We start from the raw sequence: 15923 nt of genomic DNA, 5'->3' as shown, positions 1-15923 counted from the left end.
GTTTGAGCCCCGCGTCGGGCTCTGGGCTGATGGCTCGGAGCCTGGAGCCTGTTTCCGATTCTGTGTCTCCCTCTCTCTCTGCCCCTCCCCCGTTCATGCTCTGTCTCTCTCTGTCCCAAAAATAAATAAACGTTGAAAAAAAAAATAAATAAAGTAGTCAGCTAGGGGTGGTGGGACAAAGAAGGTCCCATATTGGAGGTGGGGTGTGGACAAGATGAAACGAGTTCCAATTCCTCAAATTTTCCACTCTATGACTAAGCAATCACTCTAAGTAGACATTTCTTCATGAAAAAATAACCTGAGTCTTCAGTAAGCACAAAGAAGGAGGTCTAGGAGTTGGTGATACTTAAAATCTAGATAGGCAAAGACCAGAAATTCTCCCATCTGGCAGCTGAACTGTTTTGGAGCTGAAACCCAGGTATGGAATAGCAGTTTCTATATAGAAGAGAAGATAAGAGTGGGTAGATTCTCGTCCTAGAAACATACCACACATGGGAATTAATACTTTTATTGCCTGTATTATATCGAGTATAAAATTGTTAAATGAAACAACTCCTCCCTAAGTTAATGATAGGTATGGATGCAAATCTTTCATGGTATTCCATAGGGAGTGGTTTTTAAAGTGTGGTCTCTGGACCAGTACACAGTTCTCACCATCACCTGAGAACCTATTATAAATACAAATTCATGGGCCATGCCCATGGATCAGAAACTTATTGGATCAGAAACTCTGGGGTGTAGAGCCCAGTAATCTGTTTTAACAAGCCTTCTGGGTGATTCTGATGCATACTATTGGAAGTAGGATATGTCATGGAGTTCCTTATTTTTATCCAATAAGAGAATTCATTTTCAACTTGAACCCAAAAAGGGAAGTGACTCTTCTTGCAGAGGAGTTTCCAGCACAATTGAAAGATGGTTGAAGAAGCTACAGGGCTAGGCAAATATTTAAAAGCTTTCCCCAGGGAAGTTAGCCAAGCAGGCAGACAACTGGCATATTGCCAAGACTCCTGGAGAGTATAAACCTTCCTAGAAATCAACTGGGAAAAGTTGCGTTTAGAGTGAACTTTGAGGATGTTATAAAACCAGCCTAAAGACTTTCTGCAAATACTAATAAAAGCTCTGAAATACAGAACGTGACATCCTAGCACATGTAGAGACACAAACAGCATGTATCATATTAAGAAATAAGCAGATAATGGAAGAAAAAGTACTAGGATAGCTTATTCATTTTGCCTTTCTGGTTAAGAGCACTCACTGGTTCCTTACTACTGACAAGTGGTAACACTGAATGAGTGTTTACTCTGTGCCAGGTACTGTAGTAAGTACCTCAATAAACTATCTCATCAGCCCCGTATCCCAGGAAACCGAGACCCAAAGAGGTATAGCAACATGCCCCCAGTCACATAGCTGGTAAGTATTGATACTGGGATTCAAACCCAGAATGTTTGGCTCCAGAGCACCACTGCTTAACCAAAACTTCTACTGCCCCTCTTCAGCGAGACCCTCATTACATACTCAATATTTAGAGGCTCGGAGTTCCCATTTCAGAGTGTGGATTTTTGTAGTTTTTAGTCTCAAGTTAAATAACCTCTTTATGTGTTATTATATATAGATAACTGGACTTTGGATTTCATCTGACTAATGCCATCAAGTTCTGATGGTCAAAGTGGGCAGTTAGATAAGTTTCACTTCTACAGGACACAGCTTTAATAAGGCTACTACTACAAGCATACTACATGTTACTCTGAGTCCCAATATTGAGTGTTTAAATTATCTTGTTATAACAGGAGACATAAAGATGTGCACGGATGGAGGCCAACTGATCTTAGTTATGGAAAAGGGGAATTGTAGAGGCTAAGGAAAAGCATTTTTAATCTAAGTGTTTTTGTCTGGAAATGGATTTGGTGAACTTGCCCAAACTCTTAAACTTATCCTCAAATGAAATTAATTCTGGGGTTGCCTGGGTGGCTCAGTCAGTTGAGTATCTAACTTTAGCTCAGGTCATGACCTCATGGTTTGTGGGTTTGAGCCCCACATCTGGCTCACTGATGTTAGTGGAGAGCCCGCTTTGGATCCTCTGTCCCCCTCTCAATCTGCCCCTCTCCTGCTCATGCTCTCTCTCAAAAATAAACATTAAAAAATTAATTTTTAAGGATCATGGGATTAACGGCTGTGTTGGTTTTTTTTGCCACATCTGTGCATAGCCAAGCACACTACTTGTCACATGGCAAATAGTAGCATATTTGTGAAAAGAAAGGAGAAAAGAAAAGAAGCAGGGAGAAAGGGAAGGAAGTTATAAAAGTAGATTCAAGTTCTTGGAATTTTTTTCAAAGAGAGAGATCACAGGCTGGGCAGGGGCAGAGAGAGAGGGAGAGAGAATCCCAAGCAGGCTCTGCACTGCCCAATGCACTGCAGGGCTCAAACCCATGAACCATGAGATCATGACCTGAGCCAAATCAAGAGTTGGACACTTAACCAACTGAGACACTCAGGAGCCCCTGAATTTTTTTGTGTGTGTATGTAACAGTCATAAATGGTGTGGAACCTTTGAAGTAACTGCTTAGGTATTAATAAGACAGGGAAATAAATTAGAAATCTTATCCTTCATGTAGATGGGTACAATATATAAATATGAAATAAAGCATGAAAATTCTTACTTTGATTCAGTCCAACTTCTTGTGGGCAGCTTCATGGAAGCAAGTTAATTTTGCAGGCTTGCCATTCTAATGGAGTCACTAATTCATACAGGTATATATTCATTTACTATCAAACATTTATTGATGGCTTCTTATGTGCCAGATAACTTGTGAGAAATAAACCCACTGACCCAGTCAAAGGAGGGATGCAGAGCCTCAGAGCACAGTGAAGCAAGGCTTTAATCAACATTCTTGCAAGAGCAGGTGTCTGATGGACAGGCACACTCGGGGCAGTGACAGCAGACGATTTACCTCCTAGCAAGCAAGTCCCTCCCCTGATTCTTCATTGGCTGAGTATTCCAGAGGTTACAGCCTTACCCAGAAGTTGTCTATGCCCATGTAAGGCAAGAAGAAGTCTGACTGGAACAAATGTACATTCCTTGAAGTGACACAGACTTCAGTTCTTTGGTGCATGCTCATTGCAAAGCTCAAGATATGGAGAGGAAGTGAAGGGTCTAAGGGTTTGGGACTTCATTGTTGGGGGAAGGGGTTGTACATATTTCCAATATGTTGTAAACCTATTGTTAACTAGACAGCACAGTTTTTATTTGGTATTTCTGAAAATGAATCATCTCACTTCTCACAGTACTGTAATGCATTGAAGTTATAAAAATGAATAAGATATGATTTCTGCCCACAAAAAGCTCAGATTGGTGGCAAAAGATATATTGTAGTGATGGTTACTAAAAACCATTGAATTGTACAATTTAGATTGGTGAATTGCATGGTATATTAAATATATATCAATAAAACTTTATTTTTTTGATGTCTATTTTTGAGACAGTGAAAGAGAGAGACAGAGATTCTGAAATAGGCTCTGTGCTGTCACCACAAAGCCCAATGTGGGGCTTGAACCCATGAACCATGCAATCATGACCTGAGCCAAAGTCGGGCACTCAACTGATTGAGACACCCAGGAACCCCTCAATTAAACTGTTTCAACAAATATAAGCAGATATGCCTGGGTAGTGTTCAAAACCAGGAAGAGGTGGCCATAACTCAGGGAGGAGGGAGCCTTCATCAGTGAGTAAAGCTTGAGCCAAAATGTTTAAAAAGTTATTTAGGGAGCTGGTGCAAAATATTCATTCTAAAGAGAGGGGGGGATGAAGTGTGCGTGTATATGTGTGTTTGGGCGGAAGAAGGATGTTGGCAGCTATTTGAGGCTGGGGAGATAACAAAGACCAGAGGGGAGCTCCAGTGTGTGAGTGTGAGTGTGTGTGTGGGGGGGGGGGGGGGGGATAGAGAGTTACTGGAGGGTTTTTAATTAAACTGGGAAGTGATATAATCTGCTCAAATTCATTTTAGATTAAACGACACCGCCAACAGCTGTGACGTAATGGAAAGGATACTGATTTTTTTTTTCAGTCATAATAACCAGTGCGTAGGTCTCAAACCTGCCATTTTAAAACTAGAAGTGTTATACAAAATTTTCAAGTATTATTCAATTGATTCTAACTTAGATTAAGATTAACTTAGAACCACGTTGATCTTGGGTTGAGATAAAAAGAGAGTGGGACACCCGCCTTGGGTGGTAGTGGAAAACCTGGCGAATTTTAAAATTTTTTCAGGCTGGAAATGGAGCGATGGAAGCTGGTGAGATTCTTCAGATTTTGTTTTTCATGCTTTCCTGGGTATTCTCACAATATATTAAAATTATCGTTCTGAGTTCATATGCAGAATCAAAGAGGAAAAAAAGAAATAAAACAGGGCAATGCCAACAGGACCGTATTTTCCACGAGGAGATTTCTCTAAAGATAGGTTAAGTTGCCTTACCGGAACCACGAAACATAGGGTCCTAGCACGGAAGACTAGCACGGGAGACTGAGTGTAACACCGCCACGGGGCACAGGCGTTGTTCGCCCTTCCCTGCAGGCTTGAGAGCCTGTTTTGGTTCCCGCCCCTTTTCCTCTTGCTCTTTCTAATCCTTCCCCCTCTGCCAATTCCGGAGAGGAACCCTTTTTAAGTTTCTTCCAAGTTGAAGCGTAGGACCCATTTCGTCAACACAATCCGGAATCATCGACATGGCGGCGACCATAAGATACCTCGGTAGAGGTAAAGCAAGCAGTTGTCTGCGCTTAGGGGGAAAATAGCTCTGGCGTGGAGACTCCAGTTGTAAGCCGGACTCTCCTAAGCAGGGGTCTGCACTGGGGCTCGAAAAGTTTCCTGCTGTTTTGGGGTTCTAAGTCCTCCAGAGGGTTATTGCTACTTAAAAGCGACCTTATCAGAGGTTTCACTCCTTTCTGGAGCCGTCCACCTTAGGGGTGGAGTGGGGGGTGGGGGGAGGGATGCACACTGCCCCCGGCCCCCCCGCCCCCGGCAGTCACCCGTAGGGACGGAGGCCAAGACACGGTTCTGTCTGCGTTACTGGGGGTGTGGGCTGCGCGGGAAAGGAATTTGATTAAGAGAAGTGAGTTCTGGTATGGAAGAGGTGGTATATTTGAGTGACCTACATCTGTAAACTTGAACACTTTACAAAATACCCGTGGGTGCTTTTGGGAGTACGTTGTTGCAGGCAATTCTTTAACGTCTAGACCTTGCCTAATTTGCATCAACATTTATCATATGGAGACTAATTGTGTAGTACTTCTTGGTAGCAGATCTTTTCAGCACTTAGGAAGCTCCAATTGTCTAGGAGGACAGCCCTTTTTTGGTACAATGCTTTTTTTTTTTTTTTTTTGTACAGTGCTTTTTAATTTTTGTTTTGTGTTTTTGAGGCACTGATACTTTTTGTTACTTAATTAAGGTAGCTCTTTAAGTGGAGGCAGCCCCCAGCATCACTCGCATTTTACAGAGGAAGAAACATCCTGTTAAGGTATGTCACAGTTCATATAACTAGTCAGTAGCTGGAGGAAGAACTGAAGCTTCACTCACAGGCCAGTGATTTTTTTTTTTTTTTTTTAACTGCCTCCTATGTTTTTCTTTGAGCTTCTTGAACGTTTAGGGTCAAGACCAGCATTCTCTATTTGGGATAGTTGTTGCTTAAAAGAGTGGTGGCAAGAGATCACAGCGCCTGATTACTAACGAGCAAAAGAGACTAATAACATTATCTTCGTGTATGACAGAAATAACATTACATTAGACAAACCAAAAAGAGAACTAAAAGTTATTCTCTGCTTGTCACATTTTCTTCTCTTGTCTTCTAAGACTCCTTGCTCTCATAATTTTTTTTTTTTTTAATTTTATCTCACTGTCATTTCTCACATTACTTTGCTGGTTCCTCCTCCTCTTACCTTGGGATGTCTCAGGGGCCAAGATCCCATCTTTCATCTTCATGTCTTTTGTATATAAATTCTTCACTCCTTGGGTGATCTCATTTAAGTCTCCTGGCTTTGACTATTGTCTATATCTTAATGGCTCTCAAATTTATGTTTGTTGTCCATATCTAATGGTTCTCAAATTTATATCTATAGTTGGGACATCTCCTGAACTTTAGATTCTTAAACTCATCTGCCAGTTCTAGATCTCCACTTGTATATCTTATTAGCACTTAACACTTGTCTAAAATCAAGCTCTTCATATTCTGTGGTCTTTCTCATGTCATTTGATGATAACTTCAATGTTTCAGTTGTCTGGGCCCAAACCTGAGAATATCCTCAACTCCCCCTTTTCCCCATACTTCACGTTAAATAAATAGTTGACAAATCTTGTTGATTTTACCCTCGAAATAAAATCCAAAATCTAAATTCTCACAACTCTATAGCAACTACCTTGCATGCTGTTACCATTCCTCACCTGGATTTCTCTATGTTCTCAACAAGTAGTGAAATCGGTCCTATAACTTACTCTTATGCTCAAAATTCTGAAAGTCTCCCCATTTTTCTAAATCTAAAGTCCTTAGAATGGCCTGCAGTTGTTCTGTCCATGTTATCCACTATTGAGCACTTCAGACATAGCTAATTTGAATTGAGCGTGTCAAATACACATTAGATTTTGAGGGCTTAGTACCAAAAACAGTTGAACACCTGAAATTTTTATACTGATAACATGTTGAAATAATATTTTGTGGTATTAGCTGTAATAAAATATGTTAATTTTTATTTCACTGGTTTCTTTTTTACCTTTTTTATTGTGGCTACTGGAAAATTTAAAATTATACATGTAGTTTACATTATACTTCCATTGGATAGCACTGCCCGAGGGTATTCCACATCATATTGTTCCTGCTTAGTCCCACCCCCATTTACCCAGCTTACCCTCTGACCTGTTCACAGTTACCCTGTTCCCTCACTCATTGTGCTCTAGCCACACTAGCTTCCTTGTTCCCTCATCAACCCCAAGAACATTTCTGCCTTGGGAGAACTTTTTCTCCCAGCTGGGGTGAGTCTCAAACACTTTTTCTAGATACTTGTATGAGTAATTTTCTCATTTCTTTCAAGTCTTTGCTCACATGTCACCTTTTTGATGAGGCCTACTTTAACTTAAAGTTGCAACCCACTGTCCTCTTGACTCAGTCACTTTTACCCACTGGGTTCCCCCTTCTCCATCACTACCATTTTGTGTTTAATAGTGTTATCTCCCCCCGCTAGGATGTAAGCTCCATGAGGACAGGGATTTTTGTTTGGTTTGTTCACTAAATGCTTAAAGCAGTGCTAGCACATGTTTTGTTGGCATATTCATTGTTGAATAAATGAAAAAATCAATGGATCTTCAACAAAATGCCACCCCTCTTCCATGTGTTGTAATGAATAATATTTAAAGTAATTTAAATCCACTTTGTGCTTTCATTTGTTCGAATTTACTTCCTTTATTCAACAGATGTTTAGTGTGTGTGTGTGTGTGTGTGTGTGTGTGTGTGTGTGTTTAAACAAACACTGTGCTATGTGATAGGGACAGAAATGGTGGATAAGCTATACACATTCCCTCCCCATGATGCTTATCATTTATGAGGAGCAGACATTAATTGGCTAGTTATTTTCTTTAATTACAATTGTCCTAAGTGATGTGAGGGGAAAGTACAAGGTGCTATAGGAGTGTATGTGAGGAGGCCTAGCCTCTTCTGAATCTTCAGGGAAGACTTTTCTGAAGTAGTACTTTAATAGAGTCCCTGAAATATCCCTCAAAGATCATAGGATATTTAGGAATTAGCTATGGAAAGGGAATGGGGGCGGGGTATGGGAGAATGTTACAGATGGAGGGAAGATTAATTTTATATTTGAAAATACTAAAGTGGTTAAAAAACAGGGTGTGTCTTAGAAACTGAAAGGAGGCCGGTGTATTTGAAGTATGGCAAGTATGAAAGAGAGTCCTGTTAGATGAAAATCACAGTAGGTTAGAAGTAGCTCATGGAGGACCTTGTTAGGAATTTACTTTATTCAATGATCAAGTCATCCAAGCATTTTAGGGATATCATGATATTTTCACTTTTAAATGATCTTACTGGTGGGTAGAAAAGAAATGGAGAAGACCAAGGGTAGAAGATAGAATAGTTTTGAATTTGTTGCAGTAATCCATATGATAGATGATGGTGGCCCAGAGTGTGGTGGGTGTAGTGGGAAGGCAAAGACTAGATGGATAAGATCTCCTAGGGAAACTGAGGATTACAGAACTCTAACCTTTCAGTTTCAGGTATAAGAATAAACTGGCAAAGGAGGGGTGCCTGGGTGTCTGTCGGTTAAGCCTACTCTTGATTTTGGCTCAGGTCATGATCTCACTGTTCATGATTCGAGCCCCACGTTGGGTTCTGCACTGATAGTGTGGAGCCTGCTTGAGATTCTCTCTCTGAAGATAAATAAATGTTTAAAAAAAAAAAAGAATAAACTAGCAAAGGAGAGGGAATAATTTCTCTTTTCCAAGGGGTGGGCGTGGGAGTGACTTGAGAGTACAGATTCAGGTAGGTTCATAAGTAGTTGAGATAATTCTATTTTCTCTGAAGTAGCAAGCAAGGTTATCTGCTAAGAGTGAGGGGAGAAGAAATGTGTTAATGGCATGTAATAATACACATAGACAAATTGACTACAGAGGGATTAAAAACACAGGTATGATGATCTAACAGTGCTATTTAAATATAGTTGACCCTTGAACAGTGTAGGGATTAGGAGTGTGCCCCCCCCCCCATTCCCATGCAGTTGCTAATATGCATATAACATTTTTTTTAGTTTCTTTCTTTATTGAGTCTACCCCCAGCTAGTGGAACAGGGACAGACCATGGTAACTGTCACACACCCTCTCCCCCCCTGTCCCTCGCTTCCCCCTAACTCAAAAATGGAACTGCTAGTAGCCTAATGTTGACTGGAAGTCTTACTGATAACAGTTGATTAACACGTATTTTGTACGTTATATGTATTATATATTGTACTATTACAATAAAGTAAGCTGGAAAAAATGTTATTAAGAAAATCATGAGGAAGCAAAAATACATTTACAGTACTATACTGTATTTATTGAAAATCTGCATGTAAGTGGATACATGTAGTTTAAACTTGTGTTGTTCAAGGGTCAATGTAGTGGTATTTTTGCAATTTGTTTTTTTAGTCTGTCACAGTTTCATAGATTTCTGTTGAAAAGTTAATCTCTGGTTGTCCTGACTTGGGATTCCAAATAATGGTGGTTGATTGTTTTATAGTAGGTTGGAATTATTATATTAAAGAGAATTATTATTTTGAGGATCTTGCCAAGGTTTCTGCAAGGTTTTCTTGTTTAGTACACTTAGAATTATTATTTGGAAGTGTTTGCCAAACCTTGAATGGATAATTGCTGTTCCTTCATTTACCATGTGTGATATTTTTAACATTTATTTTTGAGAGAGAGTGAGCACGTGTAGTCTTGGACAGAGGATCCAAAGTGGCCGCCACGCTGACAGCAGTGAGCCTGATGTGGGGTTTGAATTCACGAACTGCGAGATGGTGATCTGAGCTGAAGTCGGCCACTCAACTGACTGAGCCACTCAGGCACTCCTACCATGTGTGATTTAAAAAAAAATTTTTTTTTTTAATGTTTATTTATTTTTGAGAGATAGAGACAGGGCGAACAGGGGAGGGACAGAGAGAGAAGAAGACACAGAATCTGAAGCAGGCTCCAGGCTCTGGGCTGTCAGCACAGAGCCCCACGTGGGGCTCAAACTCACAAAGTGAGAGATCATGACCTGAGCTGAAGTGAGATGCTCAACCCACTGAGCCACTCAGGTGCCCCTGCCAATTACTTTTCTTGCTCAAAATTATGTTTGGGAAATTCATCCATATAATATAGTGATTTTTATACTTCTCTAGCTTTCCATTATAGGAATATACCATAATTTATCCGTTCTACTGTATGTAAATGTTTGGGTTTGTTTCTGCAGTTTTGCCATTATAAAAATGTTACGATGATAATGATGATCTATTTAAATTCCAATATAGTTGACATACAGTGTTATATTAGTTTCAGTTGTATGATATAGTAAGTCAGCAATTCTGTACACTGCTCAGTGCTCATCATGGTAAGTGTTCTCTTTAATCCCTCCCTTTAATCCCTTTAATAGGAGGGATCACCTATCACCTGTATCACCTATCCTCCTACCCACCTCCCCTCTGGTAACCATCAGTTTCTTCTCTATAGTTAGTCTGGTTTTTTTGTTTTGTTTTGTTTTTTTGTGTGTTTTTTTTTGGTTTATCTCTTGGTTTTGTTTCTTAAATTCCACCTGTGGGTGAAATCCTATGTTATTAGTCTTTTTCTGACTGACTGACTTCACATACCATTATAATTTTTTTTTTTTTTTTTTTTTTTTTTTTTACTTTTTTAGCAGGCTCCATGCACTAGCAGTGTGAGCTCCATGTGGGGCATGGTCTCACAAACTGTGAGATCATGACCTGAGACGAAATCAAGAGTCTGCTGCCTAACTGACTGAGCCACTCAGGCACCCCGCCATTATAATTTCTAAATCCATCTATGTTGTTGCAAATGGCAAGATTTCATTCTTTTTTTTTTTTTAAATTTTTTTTTTTTAACATTTATTTATTTTTGAGACAGAGAGAGAGTATGAGCAGGGGAGGGTCAGAGAAAGAGGGAGACACAGAATCTGAAACAGGCTCCAGGCTCTGAGCTGTCAGCACAGAGCCTGACGCAGGGCTCGAACCCATGGACTGCGAGATCATGACCTGAGCTGAAGTCGGATGCTTAACCGACTGAGCCACCCAGGCGCCCCAAGATTTCATTCTTTATGGCTGAATAATATTTCTTTTCTTTTTTTAAAAAAATTTTATTTGAGTGAGAAGGAGAGGGGCAGAGGGGGAGAGAGAGAATCCCAAGCAGGCTCCATGCTCAGTGCAGAGTCCAATGTGGGGCTCGATCCCATGACCCTGGAATCATGACCTCAGCTGAAATCAAGAGTTGGATGCTCAACTGACTGAGTCACCCAGGTGCCCTTTTATTATTTTTTAAGTAGGCTTCCATGCCCAACGTGAGGCTTGAACTCACAAACCCGCTATCAAGGGTTGGATACTCCAGTACCACACTGTTTTGATTGAAGATTTGTAGTATATTTTGAAATCTTGCTTTGTCATACATTCAGTTTTGTTTTTCTTTTTCAAGATTGCTTTGGCTATTCACGGTCTTTTGTGGTTCCATCCAAATTTTAGGATTATTTATTCTAGTTTTGTGAAAAATGCTGTTGGTATTTTGATAGGGATTGCATTAAGTCTGTAGGTCGCTTTTGGTAGTATGGACATATTAACAACATTTGTTCTTCAGTACATGAGCATGGAATATATTTCCATTTGTGTCCTCTTCAGTTTCTTTCATCAGTGTTCTATAGTTTTTAGAGTATAGGTCTTTCACCTCTTTGTTTAATTTTATTCCTATGTATTTTATTATTTTTGTTGCAGTTGTAAATGGGACTGCTTTCTTAATTTCTCTTTTTGCTACTTCATTATTAATGTATAGACATGCAGTGGATTTCTGTATATGGATTTTGTGTCCTGTGAGCTTACTGAATTCATTTATCAGTTATAGTAGATTTTTAGAGGAGTCTTTTGGGTTTTCTGTATAAAGTGTCATATCATCTGCAAATAGTGGAAGTTTGACTTCTTCCTTACTGATTTGGATCCTTTTATTTCTTATTGTTGTCTGATTTATGTGACCAGGACTTCCAGTACTATGTTGAATAAAAGTGGTGAGAGTAGACATCTTTGTCGTTTTCCTGACCTTAGGGGAAAAGCTCTCAGTTTTTCCCCATTGAGGATGATGTTAGCTATGGGTTTTTCATACATGACATTTATTATGTTGAGGTATGTTCCCTCTAAACCTACTTTGTGGAGGGTTTTTATCTTGAAAGGATATTGTTGCTTTTTCTGCGTCTGTTGAAATGATACTATGTTTTTTATCCCTTATTGATGTGATATACATGTTGATTGATTTGAGAATATTGAACTACCTTGCTTGCTTTTTCTGCGTCTGTTGAAATGATACTATGCTTTTTATCCCTTATTGATGTGATATACATGTTGATTGATTTGAGAATATTGAACTACCTTGCATCACAGGAATAAAGCCCACTTGATCGTGGTAAATGAGTTTTTTAATGTATTGTTGGATTCATTTTACTAATGTTTTATTGAAGATTTTTACATCTATATTCATCGGGGACATTAACCTTTAGTTCCCTTTCTTGTTAGTGCCTTTATCTCATTTCAACATCAGGGTAATGCTGGCCTCATAGAATGAATTTGGAAGCTTTCCTTCCTTTTCAATTTTTTGGAATAGTTTTGGAAAATTAGGTAACTCTTTTTTAAGTGTTTGATAGAATTTATCTGTGAGGCCACCAGGTCCTGGACTTTTGTTTGTTGGTTGGTTGGAATTTTGATTACTGATTCAATTTCATAGCCGGTAATCGATCTGTTTATTTTCTGTTTCTTTCTACTTCAGTTTTGGTATATTATATATTTTTAGGAATTTACCCATTTTTCTAGGTTGTCCAATTTGTTGGTATATGATTTTTCATAATGCTCTCTTATAATCCTTTGTATTTCTGTGGTATCAGTTGTCATTTCTCCTCTTTCATTTCTCATTTTGGTTATTTGAGTCTTCTCTCTCTCTGATGAGTCTGGCTCCAGGTTTATTGGTTTTGTTGATCTTTCAGAGAACTACCTCCTTGTTTCATTGATCTATTGTTTTGTTTTGTTTTTTCTATATATTTCTGCTCTAATCTTCATTATTTTATTCCTTTTGCTATTTTGGGGTTTTGCTTGTTCCTCTTTCTTTAGCTCCTTTAGGTATATGGTTAGGTTCTTGATTTGAGATTTTTCTTGCTTCTTGAGATAGACTTGTATTGCTATAAGCTGTCCTCTTAGAACAGTTTTTGCTGCCTCCCAGAGATTTTGGACCACTGTGTTTTCATTTCCATTTGCTTGCATGTATTCTTTGACTTCCTCTTTGATTTCTTGGTTGACCCATTCATTGTTTAGTAGCATGTTTTTTAGCCTTCATGTATTAGTGTTTTTTCCAGATTTTTTCTTGATTTCTAGTTTCATAGTGTTGCAGTCAGAAAAGATACATGGTATGACTTTGATCTTTTTGAATTTGTTGAGACTTGCTTTTGTGGCCTAATATGTGACCTATTCTGTAGAATGTACCATGTTCTGAATATATCTGTTAGACCCATCTTGTCCAATGTGTCTTTCAAAACCATGGTTTCCTTGTTGATGTTCTGTTTGGATGATATCCATTGATGTAAGTGGGTTTTAAAGTCCCCTACTGTTATTATTGCTATTGATTACTCCCTTTATGTTTCTTATTATCTGCTTTATGTATTGGGTGCTTGTTGCATAAATATTTACAGTTGTTATATCTTCTTGTTCTGTTTTATGCTTTATGATTATATGGGGTCTTTCTTTCTTTCTTTCTTGTTACAGACCTTGTTTTAAAGTCAATTTTGTCCAATATAAGTATTGCTACCCTGGCTTTCTTTTCACTTCCATTTGCATGATAAATGCTTTTCCATCCCTTTATTTTCAATCTTCATGTACTTTTTTTTTTTTTTTTAAAGTAAACCCTACCCCAATGTGGGGTGTGAACTCATGACCTTGAGATCAAGAGTCTCATGTTGACTGAGCTAGATAGACATGGCACTGCAATCTGCACATCTTTAGGTCTGAAGTGAGTCTTTTGTAGCCGTATATAGATGGGTGTTGCTTTTTCATCCATTTTGTTGTGCTGTCTTTTGACTGGAGTATTCAAAGTAATTGTTGGTAGGTATGTACTTATTGCCATTTTGTTACTTGTTTTATGGTTCTTTTTGGAGTTGTTCTTTGCTTCTTCTATGGTTTGTTGTCTTTCTTTAGTGATATACTTGGATTCCTTTCTCTTTATTTTTGCATATTTATTACTGGTCTTTGATTTGTGGTTTCCATTAGGTTTATATACAATATGCATACAGCAGTCTAATTTGATTATTACTTCAATTAGAACCCATTCTTTATTCCTCTCCTCCCACTTTATAGGTATACGGTGCCCTACTTTATATGCTTTTATTTTTGTAAATCCCTTGACTGATTTTTATAGGTGAACTTATTTTTACTTCTTTTGTGTTTCCTACTTTTCTTATTCCTACTGGTGGTCTTTACCATCCACTCAAAGAGTCCCCTTTAACATTCTTATAAGGCTGATTTACGGGTCATGACTTCCTTTAATTTTTGTTTGGGAAACTGTCTCCCTCTATTTGAATGATAACTTTGCTGGACGCAGTATTCTTGGCTGCAGTTTGTTTGTTTGTTTGTTTGTTTGTTTTTCCCATAGCACTTTGAATATATCTAGCACTCCCTTCTGACTTGCAAAGTTTGTGCTGAAAAATATGCTGATAGCCTTATGGAGTTTCCCTTGGATGTAACTTTTCTGTTGTTGCTTTTAAATTTTTTTCTTAATAACTATTTTCTGCCATTTTAGTTGGTCTTGAGGTGGACTTCCTTAGTTTGATTTTGTTTGGGGATCTCTACCTCTTGGATCTGGATTTTTGTTTTTTTTTCCCCTAGATTTAGAAATTTTCAGCTATTATTTCTTCAAGTAAATTTCTTCTACCCCCTTTTCTTTTTCTTCTTCTGCGATTCCTATAATGTGAATGTCCTATAATGTGAATAATGGTGTTGCTGAGTTCCCTAAGTCTACTTTCACATTTATTATTATTATTTTTTCTCTTGTTTAGCTTTATTGCTTTCCATTACTCTGTTCTCCAGGTTGCTACTGTTTTCCATCTAGTGTATTTGTAACTTCAGTTATTGAGTTTTTCATCTTTTTTTTTTTTTTTTTATGTTTTCTATCTCTTTGTTAAAGGTCTTGCTGAGATTCTTTACTCTTTTCTCAAGCCTAATGAGTATCTTTATGACCATTACTTTAAATTCTTTGGGCTCCTGGGTTGCTCAGTTGGTTAAGCATCTGACTTCAGCTCAGGTCATGATCTCATGGTCTGTGGGTTTGAGCTCCACATTGGGCTCTGTGCTGACAGCTCAAAGTCTGGAGCCTGCTTCAGATTCTATGTCTCCCTGTCTTTCTGTCCCTCCCATACTCGTGCTCTGTCTCTCTCTCAAAAATAAATACACATTAAAAAAATTTTTAAATTCTCTGTCAGGCATATTATATATCTCCATTTTGTTTAGGTCTCTTGTCATTTTGTCCTGTTCTTTCATTTGGGACAAACTCATCTGTCTTCTCATTTTGTCTAACTCTCTGTGTCTGTTTTTGCATGTTAGAAAAGTTAGCTATGTCTCCTGCTCTTGAAAGTAGGACCTTATGAGGAATAGGTTCTGTAGTGCCCTGCAATGCAATGTCAGTGTCCCCTATTCACCAGAACCTGGAACTTCAGGTGTGTCTCCCATGAGTGTTGAATGTGCCCTGCTGTTGTGGCTGAGCCATGTTTGCCTTCAGTCCAGTCATCTGCAGTGGCTCTCTTTGTCTTTTATGGGCAGGATCTGGTCTCTGTGGTGTCAGTGGGCCAGTATGGGGCCCCCTTGGGCTCTAATTGAGTCAGGTCAGGTGTTTGTCAGAGATCCAGGAGCATCTAACTTCAGGTGAACATGGGGGCAGCGTGCTTGGTGCCAGCAAGGCCCTGAGTTAGCAGGGCAGGACCTCCAGAACTAGGAACTGAGTCAGGTTGTGTTGGAGGCAGCAGATCTGCAGAAGTGCTTGGGGTAGTGATGCATGGTGTTAGAAATGCAGGGGCGCCTGGGTGGCGCAGTCGGTTAAGCATCCGACTTCAGCCAGGTCACGATCTCACGGTCCGTGAGTTCGAGCCCCGCGTCAGGCTCTGGGCTGATGGCTCAGAGC

At 39.1% G+C, this 15923-nt stretch overlaps 1 protein-coding gene across 2 annotated transcripts in view; it reads left to right on the top strand.

Annotated features, from left to right (window-relative positions):
- Window positions 1–4555: 4555 nt before the first annotated feature.
- Window positions 4556–15923, top strand: part of MRPL1 (mitochondrial ribosomal protein L1) — a 99235-nt gene continuing 87867 nt past the window's right edge. The window contains exon 1 of one of the 2 annotated variants that reach the window (XM_043572405.1): window positions 4556–4748. In XM_043572405.1, the coding sequence (XP_043428340.1) occupies window positions 4718–4748 (31 nt within the window). In that variant the 5' untranslated portion in view covers window positions 4556–4717. The remainder of the gene's footprint in view (window positions 4749–15923) is intronic. The other variant, XM_043572403.1, reaches the window with a different exon arrangement.

Source organism: Prionailurus bengalensis, chromosome B1, assembly GCF_016509475.1.
Source record: "Prionailurus bengalensis isolate Pbe53 chromosome B1, Fcat_Pben_1.1_paternal_pri, whole genome shotgun sequence".
NCBI classification, from domain to species: Eukaryota; Metazoa; Chordata; class Mammalia; order Carnivora; family Felidae; genus Prionailurus; species Prionailurus bengalensis.
Note: the sequence above shows the minus strand (reverse complement) of the source record. Positions and strands in the feature narration are given on the sequence as shown.